Source organism: Astatotilapia calliptera, chromosome 13 (genome assembly GCF_964374335.1).
Source record: "Astatotilapia calliptera chromosome 13, fAstCal68.1, whole genome shotgun sequence".
Lineage (NCBI taxonomy): Eukaryota > Metazoa > Chordata > Actinopteri > Cichliformes > Cichlidae > Astatotilapia > Astatotilapia calliptera.
In genome coordinates, this window is record NC_137434.1 from 4,477,592 (window position 1) to 4,495,348 (window position 17,757).

General features: G+C 40.4%; 1 protein-coding gene across 9 annotated transcripts in view; it reads right to left on the bottom strand.

Annotated features, from left to right (window-relative positions):
* Positions 1-17,757, bottom strand: part of rims1a (regulating synaptic membrane exocytosis 1a) — a 117,756-nt gene that overhangs the window by 65,088 nt on the left and 34,911 nt on the right. For all 9 annotated transcript variants that reach the window (XM_080288029.1, XM_026190751.2, XM_080288028.1 and 6 more), the window contains exons 3-4: positions 15,514-15,724; positions 11,186-11,197 (exon numbers count right to left, since the gene is read on the bottom strand). In XM_080288029.1, coding sequence (XP_080144155.1) covers positions 11,186-11,197; positions 15,514-15,724 — 223 coding nt within the window. The remainder of the gene's footprint in view (positions 1-11,185; positions 11,198-15,513; positions 15,725-17,757) is intronic.

A 17,757-nucleotide genomic window follows, 5' to 3' on the forward strand; every position in this document is an offset into this window, starting at 1 on the left:
GGTCATTCTCCACCACCCTTGGGGGCATCTCCCATTTTGACCTCGGGACTTCCAGGTTATACTCGGCACAGATGTTCCTGTACACTATGCCGGCCACTTGGTTATGGCGTTCCATGTATGCCTTGCCTGCTAGCATCTTGCACCCTGCTGTTATGTGCTGGATTGTCTCTGGGGCATCTTTACACAGCCTGCACCTGGGGTCTTGCCTGGTGTGATAGACCCCAGCCTCTATGGATCTTGTGCTCAGAGCTTGTTCTTGTGCTGCCATGATTAGTGCCTCTGTGCTGTCTTTCAGTCCAGCTTTGTCCAGCCACTGGTAGGATTTCTGGATATCAGCCACCTCCTCTATCTGCCGGTGGTACATACCGTGCAGGGGCCTGTCCTTCCATGATGGTTCCTCGTCTCCCTCCTCTTTCTTGGGTTTCTGCTGCCTGAGGTATTCACTGAGCACTCGGTCAGTTGGGGCCATCTTCCTAATGTATTCTTGGATGTTCGTTGTTCGTTGTATATATATATACATATATATATATATATATATATATATATATATATATATATATATATATATATATATATATATATATATATATATATATTCTTTTATATACCTTTCTATAGTTAAATAATCACAGAACAGGTCACCCAATCCTTGTGCTTGACATTATTTCTAATTTACAAGTAAGCCTATTTACCACTTGTTTTTTACTTTTTTCCTTACTTACTCTCAGACTCTTTCACAGTCGCAGAGCGCCCGCTGAAAAACACTGAACTACCACTGAAACTTTCTTCCACACCATAACAAAGTATCAAAGCACCACGTACACAACTGTAACTCAAGTAAGACCTCCCTGTTTCTTAATGGCAGAGCAGTAATAACTTACTAACTTAACACAGTCAGTGTTTCTGGCCAGTTTTCCAAAAATAGACTTTGTCATAAACTGTATGAATGATAAATGTGTGTGTATGTGTGTGTATGTGTGTGCGAAAAATTAAACCATGGAGTTAAATTTGCTGGTTGGCTTTAAGAAAAACATGTTTTGGGTTAGTTTCTGAGGCTGGACATCTTCTCTGCCGGTGTACTTCCTCTCTTACGAACACTTGACTCCTGTCTGGAGCGGTTTTCACTCCTATGAGATGTTCTCCACATGATGATACTCCATAACAAATGGCTAGTCTTGTGGAGATATGGAGCTGGTGAGGTGTTCTTTTATGAGAGAGTCACTTAATCCCAGAGTAATCCCTGTATTAGATCACACTCTGATGGGGAAACAATCAGAGAAGAAGGAGGAACTGTTGGCAGGGAGACTCTTACACACACAAAGAAAATATATATAACCGGCTCCTCACAAGAGCAGTGATGCAAACATGCAGATCCAAACGTCTTCTCTTTTTCACACACACACAAATTGCAACAACAGCAGCAACACATCATGTGACCACAATGAGACCACCACTAACACACCCCCCCCTTCCCGCTTGAGATGAGTTTGTGAGTGAAGGAATGAGCAAGAGCAGGAGAACAGCCCCTCCACAGATGGAAACTAGGACACCAAACTCCTGTGTGTTTGTTTTGCGTCCTGCTGCATCTGAACGTGTTTGTGCGTGGCCATCTGCGCCAATGTGTTTGCTCCTGTCATCTTTACTCGCACACATGTGTGTGTCTATATATATGCGTTTGGATAACAGTGAATAATCCAGTGATGGAACCTTGAAGTTGGAATGCTGATTGTTTGTTTCATGAAGAAAGGAAGCATCCCCCAGGTCACTGGCAGACCTCTTCAGCACAGATTTAGGCTACGTCCACACTAGCCCGGATAGATTTGAAAACGTCGTTTTCGTCTGAAATCGCTCTGCGTCCACACTAGCGTTTTCAGTCGTTTTCACAGAATGTGCATCCACATTAAAACGGCCAAAACCGCTCACGTTCCAGTCCTGTGAGAATTAAGTATTTGAAGAAAAGCTGTCTGGAGCATGTACAAACGGATCTTAATCTTTTTTAGGGCTGTCAAAATTGAGAGCAATCAAAAGAACTGCTGTATAATGTCCTCTATCTTTGTTTAATTGGTCACATGACTGCATCACATGACTGAAACGCGTCATCATTTTAGAAAGTCTGCGTTTTCGAGTGTCCACACTGCAGCTGGACAGCTCTGTTTTGAAATGTATGCGTTTTCGAGAGCGTTTTCAAAACGCTGCGTTTTTACTTGAGGAAAACGCCGTCTCAGTGTGGACGGGAGGCCAAAACGGAGAGAAAACGATGCGTTAGTGTGGACGTAGCCTTAGGTATGTTACAAGCCTGCCACATGATCAGAAACTTGAAACATTTCAACTCTTTCACAAACATTTCACCTTCAATTATTAAAATTCCATCTGGATATGATACGTGAAAATTCTATAAGGAGCAGATGTAAACTTTTAAACCCAACCGTAAACAGGTCTCTGGTGACCTGGTAAAAAAAGAAAGAGAGGCTACCTGAGCCAGTCAACATAGTTTAAGTCAGATTTGAGTGAACCAGGAGCTGTAATATTCTGGTCATCCTCCAGTTTATTTCCATCCAGTTTACTAAAAACATGACTCACTGTCATGTTACCCCTGCCAGCCACTATTCTACTAACATCTTCCAATGCCTGCTGCTTAACAGGTGAAACAAATAGCACATTAACATCCAGGGAGGGAAGGGGGAGGAGGGGAGGTAACCAGGAAGTAAGATCAACCAATGACAGCTTGACGTATTGCACTGGCAGCACGCGAGGGCGTCCATAAATCCTGCGGTAAGGATGAAAGACTGCCACAAAGGAGATTAGTGTCCACAGCAGCTAATGAGGCACTATATCAGCACAACCCGGCACCCGCAGCAACACATACAGACATACGTTACACACATCTCCATACACGGAAAGCTCACACACTAATAAATGCACTTGCAGGCACCCGAGTATATTGTGTTTGTACTGTAACCCATGAAACAGTGGTCTCACAAGCAAGCACAGAGGATGAGAGGCTGCACGCACTAGTACAGCACAGGTTTAGATACAGGAGCCGGCTTTACCTGCACCTCGTCTCTGTCTCCAACCTAGAAATATTGGGGTTCCACTAAAGTGAGAAAATGATTAAGGACACCGTGCCTTATTGTGGCAGTTAATGTTTGACTGCACGTTGGAACACTTTGTCTCCAGTCACCAACACAGTTTCCACTCACACACTGAGTTGTAGTACTGCAGGTGAGTTTAGTGATGATGCTGTGCTTACCTTTCTTACCACTGTATAAAAAAGGTACATTTCTAATCTAATCTCTAATCAACACCTGTTAAAGAAGGTTTGCTTACATCAGAAAATGAGTAGCCATTTTCTTAACCCATTATCCAAACAGATTTGCGTTGGGGTCGAAGCCTTTCTCAGCCGATATTTGGCAGGAACCGCAGTGCACCCTGAACAGGCAGTCAGTCACAGAAAACCCACACAGGCACAGAAAGGACATAGTGAAGCAACAAGTTCAAACCCAGAGCCTGAGTGTGAATGGTTGTCTGTCTCTCTGTGTTAGCCCTGCGACAGACTGCCGACCTGTACCCCGCCTCTTGCCTTATGATAGCTGGGATAGGCTCCAACCCCCTGCGACCCTGATAAGGACAAGTGGACGGATGGAGGAAATAAAGTGAGAGAAAAAGACGTCCACAGTTTAAATCATAAATAATAAGACAAAAAACCTACATTATAAACTAGGACTTTAAAAAAATCTTGAGATGTACTATTCAGCCCTGTTCACTGAAAACACATTAAAGACTTGCGCTTGAGAATCTATGAAATCTGTGCTGTGAACCTATGAAAATCAACTCACCCCTCCCTGGACAGCACCTATTTGACCTCGTGCCCTCTGGTGGGAGGTACAAATGTTTCAAAAGCAGGACAGCCACGCTGAAAAACTGTTTTTTTTCCCCCTTGAGCACTAAGCCCAGTGAGTGGACCCAGTGAGCCACACTTACCATACTTTTATATTTTTGCAAATGAGACATTGGGTCTCAATGGGACTACCTGCATAAATAAAGGACCAACATTATTATGATTCAGGAATGATACTAACATGGGGATATCAGATCGTGTGCTATTTCACAAAACTAAGAATTCTACATAAAGGGGTAACCACTAACCCAAATGCTACCCCTAACCTTCAATGGGCAGGGTTCAAATGGATGTTAAAAGATTAGCCTCAAGCTACAGGATTCATGCCTACTTGCCATAACCAAAACGAAAAGCTTATGAAAGACTAACTTCTAGGCCAGCGTGCATGCTTCAGACATGCTTCAGACATGCTTCAGACAAAAATATCAACTGCTTGCCACTGCTGTTTCTTAAAATGTGTTTGATTAGCAGGAGACTAAAACTACTAAATAAACCCTAGTTCCACAACTAAATAAATCACCTACTGTAAAATCTGATGGATGGTAACAAATTAATCCTCCAAGATCTAAGACACCACTGACGCCAACCCTAAACCCCAAACTCTGGCTCTTGGTAATCACATTATGTCATATTTGTTATTTTAATAATGATTTACCAAGTCTTGGCAATCATGGAACATTGAAAACAATCATTCTAACAGAAGTGCATCAATTGTGCTTTTCTTTAAAATATAGTTAGGGTAGGGTTACAGCTTTCACCAGTGATGACTGAGACTTGAGAGAAAGTTAAAAGAATGAGTAATAAGTAATTACTCATTCCCTAACTTTACTGAACTGACGAAAGATACAGACACTAAAAGCAGCATGAACTGTCCATATATGATTTTTATATGAATAATTTTTTACATTAATTTCTATGAATAATGTGCCTTCCTCAAGTACAAGGTGTCTGTGTATGTGTGAGTGTTTGCTCTTAAGAGTGTGTGCCACACCAACCAGGAGAGAGATGGCCCCCTTAAGGCCAGTCAATGAGAGACGGACGCGGAGACGGACGCAGTTAGCAAGACTGGCGATCAATAGTAATCATGAGGCGCTGTGGCGTTTACAGCGGATGACACATCGCTCCGGCTTTTTCTACTGCACTGCACACCGACACAAAGCAGCACAGAGCCATAATTCCTTGCAAGCCTAGATCAATAGATATACATTTGCACAAGTGTGAGGCACATACTATATTTTGAAGTATCTTGGATTTGATTTTATTTCATAGGATAAGACTAACTTTTTGCCCTAGTGGCCAGCAAATAGAAGTAGAGTTAGCTACATGCTGGCCACTTCACAAACACCGTGATGCTTCTAATAAATCAACACAAGCATGACACAAGCGTGTCTGTGAGCTCATAAACACCACCCTCAGGAAAAGATAAGTGTTACATTATCATGAGGGCAAGATAAACTGAGGTGATGAATGTACATGCTATCAGTCTTAAAGATAAGGCATTGGAGGAGGCTTGAAGGGAGGGGAAATACACTGCTGAAAAAGATTAAAGCAACACTTTAAAAAGCACATCAGATCTAAATGGAAAAAAAAAAGAAAACATGCTGGATATCTATACCAACAAGGTCTGGGTCATGTGTTAGGAATGAAAGGATGCCACTTGGTTTGATGGAAATGAAAGTGATCAACCTACAGAGGGCTGAATTCAAAGACACCCTGTAAATCAACATGAGAAAAATTCACACAGCAGGTTCTCGGTAGTTTGTATGGACCGTGGATCTGTCCAGGAAAATCTCCTCCCAGATCTGGACCAGGGGAATACTGAGATCCTGGACAGTCTGAGGTAAAACCTGGTGGCTGGATGGAATAAAACATGATTTCACCGAGGTGTTCTACTGGTTCTACAGTTCCTTGATCCTCCAGGAACTCCCTGCATACTCTTGCCACATGAGTTCAGGCATTGTTGTGTGCCAGGAGGAACCAAGTCCCACTGCAATAGCGTCCAAAGATTTCATCCCGATACCTTAATAGATATGACTGCCCAGAACATCACTGACCCACTACCAAAGTGACCATACTGAAGTTATAGACAGTATAACATTCTCCATGAGTTCTCCAGACCCACAGGGCGCAGGTGGAGGCCTGCTGGAGGTCATGTTGTAGCGCTGGCAGTGTGCATTCTGTTCCTCCTTGCATAAAGGAGCAGATACCGGTCCTGATGATGGGTTTCCGCAGCCCTGTCCAGCTCTCCGAGAGTAGAATCTTCACCACATTCTTGAGACTGTGCTGTGAGACACAGCAAACCTTATGGCAATGGTACGTATTGATATGCCATCCTGGAGGAGCTGAACTACCTCTTCAGCCTCTGTAGGTCCAGGTATCATGATCCCTAGCCAAATACAAAACTAATGAAAAACAGTCAGAAATGACGAGGAGGGAGATTGGGGGTTGTCTCATTGTTGCACCTGTTGTATATTTCAGTAATACTAAAGCAGCTGACCCTAACCTTAAGCAATCAGAAACAATTAATGTTAATGGTCATTAACTTCATAATAATTCATAATAATTTAACTCCTAAATGTATTATTAGGAAAAAGGAAGATGTAATGTCTGCATTCTCTCGATTTGCCTTTAGAGTTCTGAAAGTTTTGTATTTCTAAAAATTAACAGCATCTATAGTCTGTAAACATCCCTGCCAGTAATTCTGAATGAGAACTGGTCTAAAAACAGCAATCTACCAGCACCGAGCTGAGTTACAGTCACATAAAACCCACCCCCCCAACAGAAATACAGCCCTGGACATTACAATGAAAGCAAAGAGAGGGAAAAGAGGTGTTTGTGTATTTGTGCATGTGTGACGGTGAAGTAACACAAACAGCTCTTCTGTAGTTCCCCATGAGAGGAAGAATCAAGACTTCAAAAATGGCCCTCTCTGTGAGAAACACTTGGCTTCAGTACAACAACACGCACTCATCTCTCCACTAGAGCACAGGTATCACTGCAGATAATGAGCACTGAATATCATTAGCACAACACGCTAGCCTGCGTGCACCACACGCTTCACATCCCTGTGCCTATTAAAACTTTATTTATCGTTGTATCCATCCATCTACCACACTTCATAACACAACGAATTAAGCAGACACATGTGAGAATGACAGGGAAAAATATAGTGACTATTAGTGTTTTTTTCAGTTTCCTGCTTTATATTACTTTGGACTTTAATGAAAAAGTGTTCTTTTTTTTAACAATGACTTATTGAAAGTGTTCATTTTTAAAAGCATTAGTATTTTTGGTTGCTGTTATGAAACACCAACAACTTTGTGCGGTAAGCGCTGCCAGTTCAAACATGATTGTAGCCAATGTAATACAAAAATGGCAAAGTGGTGTTAAAGCTGTTACGAGAGGAGAATTAAGAGTTGTAAAGAAAAAATGATACAAAAACATCCTGAGTGATAGGGCTGTTCAATATAACGATATATATCGGATGACGATATGAAAACGTCTATCATTTCATTTTACGCTATCATTTGTTCCGTGGTGTCGCAAAATAAACTGTTTACGGAAATATTTTTTATCAATTTGATGGTCACTGTAGTGTTAATTTCTTAAAGTTCTCTCTTTCTCTTATTTTTAATATAGCCACACTACGGAAGGACAAGTGCCTGTTTTTATGCGTTGTCATTAGCAACAACGAAGGTAAAACCATTGCGTGCTCCACTGTCCGCTTATTTACACATAAACCTTTCACAATAAAGCTGAAGATCCTGTTGAGAGTTTTCAAAATAAACTGAATCACGTGAAAGAGTAAGCAGAGTGTGCACGGATGAGAAGCAAAAAAGAGGTGCTAAAAAATAGACCCTAGATTCAAACATTAGAGCGGGCTTTTCCCCGGAGCACACCATGTAATAAATACCCACAAAGAAAATGTCTAAAAATGTATAGTTTCATGCATCGGTCAAAACACTTGACTTCAGGTACACGACCAGCTAAAAAAAAAAAAAGACTTCACGCAAATCAAGTTGCCCGAGATTCAGAGAATTTTCAGAAAATGTAAAATTTTGTGATGTATATCGTTGTTGAGACGATAAATGTCTTATGTCAGAATATTAGATTCTGGTCATATTGCTGAGTGGTTATGGAAACAAAAATTATATTCGATATTTTAATGTCCTTCCGTTGGCTGCGCCTTCATCACACCATATACCTAGCATCTTCTTCTGTCACGCTAACGTCCTCCTTCACTACACCCATGAACGTCTCTGTGTTCTTCCTCTTTTCCTTCTGCCTGACAGCTCCATATTCAACATCCTAGCAATTCCAAATTTGAAGGAGCGCAAAACATAAAAGTTAAAGATTGTTGTATGCTAGCTAGCTTAATGATTGCAAAATCAATTGGGTATGATTTTAACAGCAAATAAGCAAATGCTGTAGTTAAACAATGGAAAAATGTCAAACTGTTTTAGAAAGGCTGATAAAATCTATGCAGAAATACAATGAGTTGTGTTTACTAACGAAAACCCTGTTACTAGACCTGAATACCAAATAATGGTGAAAAAAATAAATTATAGAAACTAAAAAAGTGAGAAAGTATTTAAAAAAACACATTAAAACTTTTTAAATGTATGCCAGTTAAAATCTAAGATGGCAGACTTGCATTCATGCCTGTTATACTTGTTGACTTGTCCACTGCCTGGGGTGCATGCGCAGTTGGTGCATTGTAAAATCTCTACAGCTCAGTTTGCACAATCACAAAAAATTGGCAAGCATGCAGATGTCCAAATGGATCCTCATGCTCACCGTGTGAAGACGAGGTTTATGCGTGGAATCACAGACACTTAAACTGTAATTGAGGTCTGTGTTCCCACGAACTGCACTGGGCTGGTGAGGTCATTGTGAGGACACGTCCTGGTCCAAAGAAACTGCAAAATTCAACTAACATGAAAGATCTAGTTCATTCTAAACTACACCCTATAGCGTAGTTCTCATTGACTAAACTGATGGACTGGGAAGGTCATCAGTCATCCAGATCATTGTAGTCTAAGGAGCTTGGAAAGAAAAGTGTCTGGACTTCTTTAAGTTTCTTGAAGACGTTTCACCTCTCACCTGAGAAGCTTCTTCAGCTTCTTGAGTTCTAAGGTCAAATCGTGGAGAGTCCCAGATTTTTAAGCCCTATGGGAGTGTCCCCCAAGAGGGTCATGTACCCCCTATTGATCCTCTGCCTAATCACACGAGCCAAGGTGCAAAAATGGGTGTGGGTCCCAATCAGCCAAGGTATCGAATGAACAATTTTCTGTTTGACCAAAATTCCACAAGGGTAAGGACAAGGAAACATTCTGCCACCTACATCTTCAGGAAACCATCATGACAACAACTAGCACTTCATCATGTGATTTGCCAACAACTAATACTGCTTCTGCCCCTGAGAGCGGCCGTCATGAGCCCTCACGAGCCTGCCACTCCTGCTGGGGGGGCATTTCATATAAAACTGTATTACATCCATGGCATGAAAGATTAATAATAACAATGACAACGGTACAAAATGCATTATATAATAATATGCACTGCCAATTGTCACCTTTGCTCTCTTATAGTTTTTTCAGATTTTTTGTCATTATCTTGAATTGCTAACCAGTCATTGTTTTCTGTGAACTGAAATAAATTCAAGTGTGTGCGACTTCATAGACCAAACATGACCCTGTTTAGAAACACTATTAAAAACATTTATAGTATACTACATAATACATATCATTATATCACTCACAGCAAGAATTATACTTGCCAGTGCTTCAATTTAACTTTGAGTGTTATATTTGAGTGGAGTGGACAAAGCAGGGAGTAACTTTTGGTTCACTGTGCCAGCCAAAATTAAAGTAATTAAATGAATCCATGTCAAGAGTAATTCAAACCTGGTCTAGTATCCAGCTACATAAGGCCTCCATTCAGCCAAAACTTTCCTCTTTAGAGCCAGTGCCTCGCGTACCAAGCTTTAGCAGGGAGTGGGACCACTATGTACAGCACACCAAAGCACTGATGGACACTCGTGGCAATCCAGCCCAGCCAATAAAGATCAAAGTGCTGGTTTGGCAGCTGCCCTAAGGACAGTCAGCCAAGGCCAAGAAAAATTCTAAACCCACACACAACTACACAAGTAGGGGAAGATGTTAAAGGCATCTCTGCCAGGTACGCCTGTCATGCAGTATCATGTTGAACAACCAGGCTTAATGACAATGAGGAAGTTTACAGTAGGGACCAATGCACCGAAACACTCGTGGGTCAGTAATCCCAACATACAAGCCACATATGACAGCCAGTAAGGTGTTAATTAAGCTAGGCTGCACGTTTTGATATGCTTGCCCCATTTCAGCATGTACAAAAGTTAGTTGTGGGTTCTTTGGGTCAGTTTTAGTGTCCAACAGGTCAACATTTGCAAAAACTGGGCAATTAAAGCTAGATTTAGAAACGTGGTTGCCCGACAGCTTAGGAGACAACACCAAAGGGTTAACAGACAAACATAAATCAGATACAGTTTTTGCTTTTTGAAGACGCAGTCTCTGAAATTATTGTAAATCAGTACTATAGCTAGATAGCTAGTGAATATATGCTGAATATGTTGACAGGTGTTCCCAAAAAAGACAAATCCTGCTTTAAAAAGACACCATAAGCTAGCTACAAAGCAAACATGTCACAATCAACAAATGAGAGATGACCAAGGATAGGTAAACAACAACAGACACACCAGCTATTAATACGTAAACACAATATCCATTTCTTGCAAGAATTAGGATTTTGTTAACTACTTGTGAAGATGCTTCCAGTTAACTACTAAATCCCTTTCTAAAAAGATGTATAATAACTAAGCTCTGTCCCACACTGACAATATTACACATCTTAAATGTCAAGATGATGAGTATGTTTCTTTTCTGGGCCTTGTAATCTCCCTATGTTTGCCTAGGACTGCTGCCACTTCCTCCCACATGTTTTCATTTGCAAATCTAAAGTTGTCCATACAGTGTATTGGTCTGTGTGCATCATCTACCTCTGAGGTGGCAGCGTGCATCTGACTGCAAGAATATCATCAAAGCAGATGAGTGTTTTGTTTTAGTCTCGTTATCATGCCATAAATTAAATTGTAATTGTGCTGTATTTATAAGGTAATATTTTCACAATAGAACTAATAGACGCGTGAAGACAGAAGACAGGGTCTGTTTTATGTACATGTATTTTCTTAAAGGTTTTGGTCAGAGTTATGTGCTCCAGAAAAGAGAGAAGAAAAGATGCATCACTCACCACTTTGTCCTCCTGCAGCCCAGTCAGCCATCCATGTATAATGAAAAGAAAGACAGAAAGAATGTGAACAAAAAAATGGTATCTGAAAGCATGGCAATGATCCTACTGTGCAAGCCTGCAAGTCACAAACACTGTCATACGCAGATATTTCAGTTTCCAATAATATTCCCATCACTGAAGATGAATGAAAATGCATTGCCCTTTAAAATTCCTCATTTACATCCACCACAAACACAAATACCTAACAGTTGCTGGCCTACAACAGCACATGACAAGATTCGTGCATGGTTATAGCCTCCCTAAATTAAAACGGAATGTTTCTGATTTATGAAAATGAGGTTAAAGCAAAACTATAAACCAACTTCAAGCTGAAAGAAGAATACAAAAATCTATCCGCTCTATCCTCAGTTCACAAATATGAACATAATCTATTTCATTGTTTAAAAGCATATAGAGCTAAAGCAGACAGCTTAGCTTGCCATAGGAAAGCTCTTTATTCTGTCCAAAGGCCTACCTACCAGCTCATTTCGAGTTCACTAGATAGTAACAATAACAATATAGTAATGTAACAGCTTCATCTCAACCTAAAATGAATCTTTAAGCCACTGAGGCAACCCAAGTGATTAACAGACTACAGACTGTCCACAAACATTAGCAACAAGTAGTAGCAATCTCTGGTCACAGCTGACTCCATCTAAAATCAAAACTGTGCTGTTTGTGTACAGATTAAACCAACACTTAGTTTAATATTGAGTTTTAGAGGTAGGCATATACTTAAATTAGCGTTAGGCTAAGTGTGATCAATCTACAACCTTTAAACAAACCTAAGCTAATCCGCTAATGAATCTGGCTCTAGAGAAAGAGACATGATAAAAGACACAAGGCTCCGATTCTGCAACAGAAACTATAACAGTTAAAGCAGAACTTTATTTTAAATCCCTGTCCTGGGTTTCGGTGATGACTATCTTTGGTGAACTTGAGCTGTGTGCTGTCAAAATGTGTATTTTTTAATTGTTCTCCAAAGTTTTGGCAATCACTGAATGAAAAATAATCATCAATTCTGTGTCTCCAAAAGATGTAGATTTAGAAAGACACAGATTTGTATCTTAATGGGCACTGAACAACTGAATATTACTAATTTTTCTGTTTGACTGTCTCGTTAAGGAAACTGAAAAAGATTTGCTTCTGTATAAATGATTGTATTCCTTTAGTTATTTGAGTAAATGTCCAGTGGTGGTAAAACTCAAGCCGGTATTCTTGAGTAATTTCATGTCTTCCCTGAGTCGTAACGCATGTTTTCTGTTCACACTGAGCAAAGTTAACAAAGTATAATTAAACAGAAAGTCAAACAAACATTAATAAACAGTGTTGTGAGTCTGCTTGTGTGTATGTGTGCGTACCTGTCAATGTACCTTTCAAAAAGTTTCCACTAAATGTAACGCCCCACCCCCCACCCCCCTGCTGAACTCTCCCCACATTAGCCACTAACTAATTAGGATGTACTTTTGTGTGTTTGCGTGTGTGAGGTCATTAAATGCCACAGCGACAATTCAGGGGAGGGGATGTGGGGATTGGGGGGTAAGACGGGATGTCACTTATTTCAGAGGAAGACTTGCCTCCCAGCATCACCACACACGCACATACACCCCACTGTGTGTGTATAGGGCACCTCCGGACCCCTGGCAGAGCGAGACAGAGTGAGAGACACCCCCCTCTCCCATCCACTGCTCAGTCTAATGCCCAATTAACCTTTACCAGGTCTCTCTCACACACACACACACACACACACACACATGGTAACACACACAGAGCTCAGATACAGTACATTTCGAGAGCACATACAGTACGACCCACGGCTCATCAGCTCCATCTGAGTTCCAACACCTGAGGCCTGATGTGATGTTCAGTGCGTGCTTTTATCACCAGCTGCTTGTAGGAAGTATACTGAGTGTAGATTTAATTTCAATTACTTATTCGTGTTTACAACGTTACCATAATTTAGAAAAAAAAACATATTGCATCAAATAAGGCTTGAATCTTGAGGATAACAGCATAAACTCAGCAGGAAAGCGAACATGCGTAGGTTGGGCACAAACAGCATCAGTCCATCTAAAATCAAACATTCCTGCTGCTCAACCGTCTCAAATTTCCTAGCAATCATTATACATGTCCAAACTTTGGGTCGTTCAGTTTTAATGCAAATCAGAGATGGCTGAGCAGAAACTATTGTAAAAATGTGATGATTTGAGATTTTAGTGACCCAGGTCTTTAATGAAATGTATGCACATATTTAAATAACTTATTTTCTGACTTGTGATTAGAGCGCCATCTGGAATCTCCGGTATTTTGTTCCTGCTGAACAAGACGACATGCTGATTTTTGCTTTAGTGGCACAACTTGTCGTACTTGCTCAATCCAGCAAATACAACAAGTCGATTCATGCTGGAGTCATTTTTGCAACTAAGAAATTTATGTTAAAAAGTATTGCGCGTGCTTTATTTTACATTAAACTATATGCCAATCAGAAATGGTCACTGACTGTCTTTTTCAATATTCGTATTAAGGTGTGCTCAAATATGGGATTTTGCAGGACTGCTGGAGTTTTATTTTTTCATATTATTAGTAGCCAATACTTTTGGGGAATCTGTCCCAAATGACAGATTGTGGTTCATTTTGATGTTGAGAAAGATCAGTGAAAATGTCAGGCTTTTATCTTTGAAATATTCCTGTTCTAACGTTGCCATGTCTGAAAAAAAGGCTCGAAAGTGGGTCAGTGGACGCCTAGGAATAAAACTCTGCATATCTCTTAGTTCAGTATAGTGTACACACAAATTTAATAAAAGGAAAATACTTCTGTGTTTATATATATATTAGGGCTGCCACAAACGATTATTCTGATAGTCGACTAGTCACCGATTATTTTTGCGATTAGTCGACTAATCAGATCATCACCCATTGGACGTAAAACCTACAAGCTGTAGGTTGCACCAGCAGCATCTGCTCTTATCTAACTATCATTAGCTTACAGCTTTAAGTGTTTAAGGTGCTAACTAAAAATAAAGACAAGATGGTAGTTTATTAAATTTTAATTAAACTTGCAGATTGTTTCGGTGAAGTTTAATAAACTCCTTGCTATCTAAAATATAACAGGACACCGGAGTAAATTCTGGAGCATCTCACACTTCTGATAATCAGCTGTCTGTTTGACGTTTATTCAGCTGTGTAAAAACTATAACTTTAATCTCAGCCAAACCGATTTACTCAGGAACAAATAAAATACTAAAAAAAAAGCCAAACAATAACATTTTAAAGTTATCTACGTGACGGCCGGGAGTCCGGTGTTCTCACGGCTCTAGTTAGCCTTGCCCCCAGTTAGCTATCGAGCTAGCGGGTAACAGACGTCTCCGAAAACGTCGGAGCGCTTTTGAAAATATGTGGTGTCTTGATAAACTGAGCCGATATTTGAGGTTTACACAGCTACATTCTCGCCTGAAAATATGTTAAACGTTTATTTTGTGACCCAGAAAGAATAATAAGAGTAATATTAAAACTAACTAGCTGCCGCCATTGTTGGAAACTGAGCCGGGCGCTATGAATTCTGGGACACAGCTTCTTCTTCTTCGGGGTTTAAGGGCAGCTGGCATCCTTGTACATGCAGTGCTGCCATCTTCTGTTTCAGTCCGTTATTACACTCTTAAATCCTGCTACTCATTCCTGCGGCTTTTGGGATCTTACAAAGCTTCAAACGACGCGTCGACTATTAAATCAGTCGTCGACGATTTTGATAGTCGACGTAATCGTGACTAGTCGACTAATCGTGGCAGCCCTAATATACATTACTGTGTTTTTTACATTAACCTATTTAATTCTGTATTATTGTATCTGTATACTGTTCATTTTACTAACGTATAAAGCAGTTTGGGTTGTAGGATTGTGATCATGTTCTTTTTTACAATACAGAAAAGAATGCATATTGAAGATATACAAATTAAAGAGCGTGTACATCACTCGATATTATACTTGTGATACTTTTTAATATCCAAACTCTTCAAATGTGACAGTGCTGTATTTCTTCCAGACAGCTGCAGCTCTGTCCGGGAACTGATGCATATTGCTGTTTAGGAGAATGAGTTTCAATTCAACCTTTAATAACGATCAAAGTATTATCTTTTGTCCTCTATTCTTTTTGCCCTTCACACTGAAACGTGTGGAGGATACTGCATCACACTTTTGTGAGGGCAGGTTTAATATTTGCTATATTGCTGTGTGCTACTTCACAAGGATAAAAATATGTGTTTTTGTGCTGAGAAAGTGTAGCCTTCCCTCACCGTGTTGGATCGCAGGGACACACGCCCCCCACAGCGAGCGCAGAACTTGGTCTGGCAGTACGAGCACGGGTTCCCACAGCCATCTGCGAACTTGGTCTTGTGGCAGATGCCACAGGTCGGCGCGTCGTCGCGGTGAACGGCCGAGCCTGCCGCTGCCGTGGCCTGTCGGATCACAGTCTCTCTGTAGCTGGATAACTGCTGCTGGATACCTCTGCAAAAATAAAATCAAACAGAAGCATGAAGACTTCTGCATTTTTGAAAGGAGGCCACGTTATAAGTTACCATCTCAGGATACATTTCAAAAACGAAATGTGCTAATACACTTGAAGGACAGGATGTGTCAAATGTCACCCAAGCTCTCTTGAATTTCACTGGTGTTTTTTTCACTTCAGTCCAAGCGTATTTTACTCCTTACTGTGTCGTAATCGAGCTCTTTACCGTTTTAGTTTGTGAGGACATGTTTTACTTTCTATTTCACCATCCTCAGCAACAATGCGCGTCTCTGTAATGCTAAACACAGCAATGGTTTGAGCTGTGGATTTATGTGTCACCAATGCTACAATTTACTAATTAGAACAAGAGTATAACTTTTTTTAATGCTAGCATCCACAGCGTCATTATGAAGGTTAATTTATTAAATGTGCACTCATCCCACTCTGTGGACTGGGAGGTAAAGTACAAGTTTGCGGTTCTACCCACATTAAAAACCAAGAAAGAGTCCAGCATGCATATTTTAACCTAAACCGTTAGCTTAGAGCTGGGCGATAGAACGATAACGATATGTATCGCGATATAACTTTTACTCGATAGAGAAATTAAGCTATTGCGATAGACCTCGTCGCTCTTGTCCTCAAAAAAAAAAAAAGTCAGCCAATCCAAATTAAGTAACGCAGAGCCGAACCAATCACAGCCGCAGCGTCACGTCACGTGACTTGTTACGTACAGCACAAGTGCCAAGCCGCACGTGTGTTTGTTTGGGAAGCAGCCAGCGGGTAATGGAGGAAATGAGCGTGACCGAAGAGAAAACAGATGATGGTTCCAATGCCGGAGAGATTGTCGAACGGAAGAGCCATAGAAGTTCCGTAGTGTGAAGGTATTTCGGCTATTTCAAGTCTGACAAAAAACAGAGTAGCGTGCACTGTAAATTGTGCCGAAAGCAAGTCTGGAAATACAATAAACTGGTGCATGCGCTACGTCCACACATACCCGGGTATTTTTGAAAACGCAGATTTTTCTATGCGTTTGCACCTTTCGTCCACACGTAAACGGCGTTTTTGGTCACTGAAAACGAAGATTTTTAAAAACTCAGTTTTTGCATTTACGTGTGGACTAGAAAAACGGAGAAAACGCAGCGTCAAAGGTGTGCACATTTTTTGACGTCACACTGTGCGCCACGTTATTGTTTCGGTGAAATGAATTTCTACAATACTGTTACTGTTAATTCTACTCTCTGCAGTGTTTAAATGCTTACATATACACACAGTTACTGTCCCTCCACACATACGACTCGGTTCTGCTTCTATGCCGCAGCTTTGTTTACTTTTTCCCACCGAGGCTTCTAGACTTCTGATTGGCCAACATTTCTGCACGGTTAGGAATCTAGCGCCACCTGCTGCTTTGGCATGTTCATAGCAGCGTTTTCCTTCATGTGTGGACGGATTATTTTTTAAAACGAAAACGGAAAATCTCAGTTTTCAAAAATACCCGTGTACGTGTGGACGTGGCCTCAGTCTCTGACTGGAAGCGCTAATTCGTCATTCGGCTTTTGTCAGACTAAAGTAACTGTTAAAACTGTTTGAAAAGCTCAGCTATACAACAAGGAGAGATCGAGAATTTCCTTTTAGTTCTCAGTTTATTTGATATTGACAAAAGTTAGTCAGTTTTGTCTGTTCTTCTGTAAAACAAACTAAGATTTATTTTTAGAATTAATATTTTGTTTCTAAGTGGAATTGACAATTTAGTCTGTTTCGTTTGTTCTATTTTGAAACTTAAACGCTTTAGTGGCTGCCTTTTGTGCAGTTTGCAATATTTGCCTTTATTTATCTGAAAAAGTCTCATGTTCCTTAAGTACATCTACCCTGTTGAACTTATTATGGAAAATGAATATTTAAATAAAAACAAGCTGCTGATTATTTCACATTTTACTTGTGAGCAACGGCACATTTAAATCTTACAAATATAGTTATTTGGCTTATATCGTGATAGATATCGTTATCGACTGAAATGAAAAAAACATATCGTGAT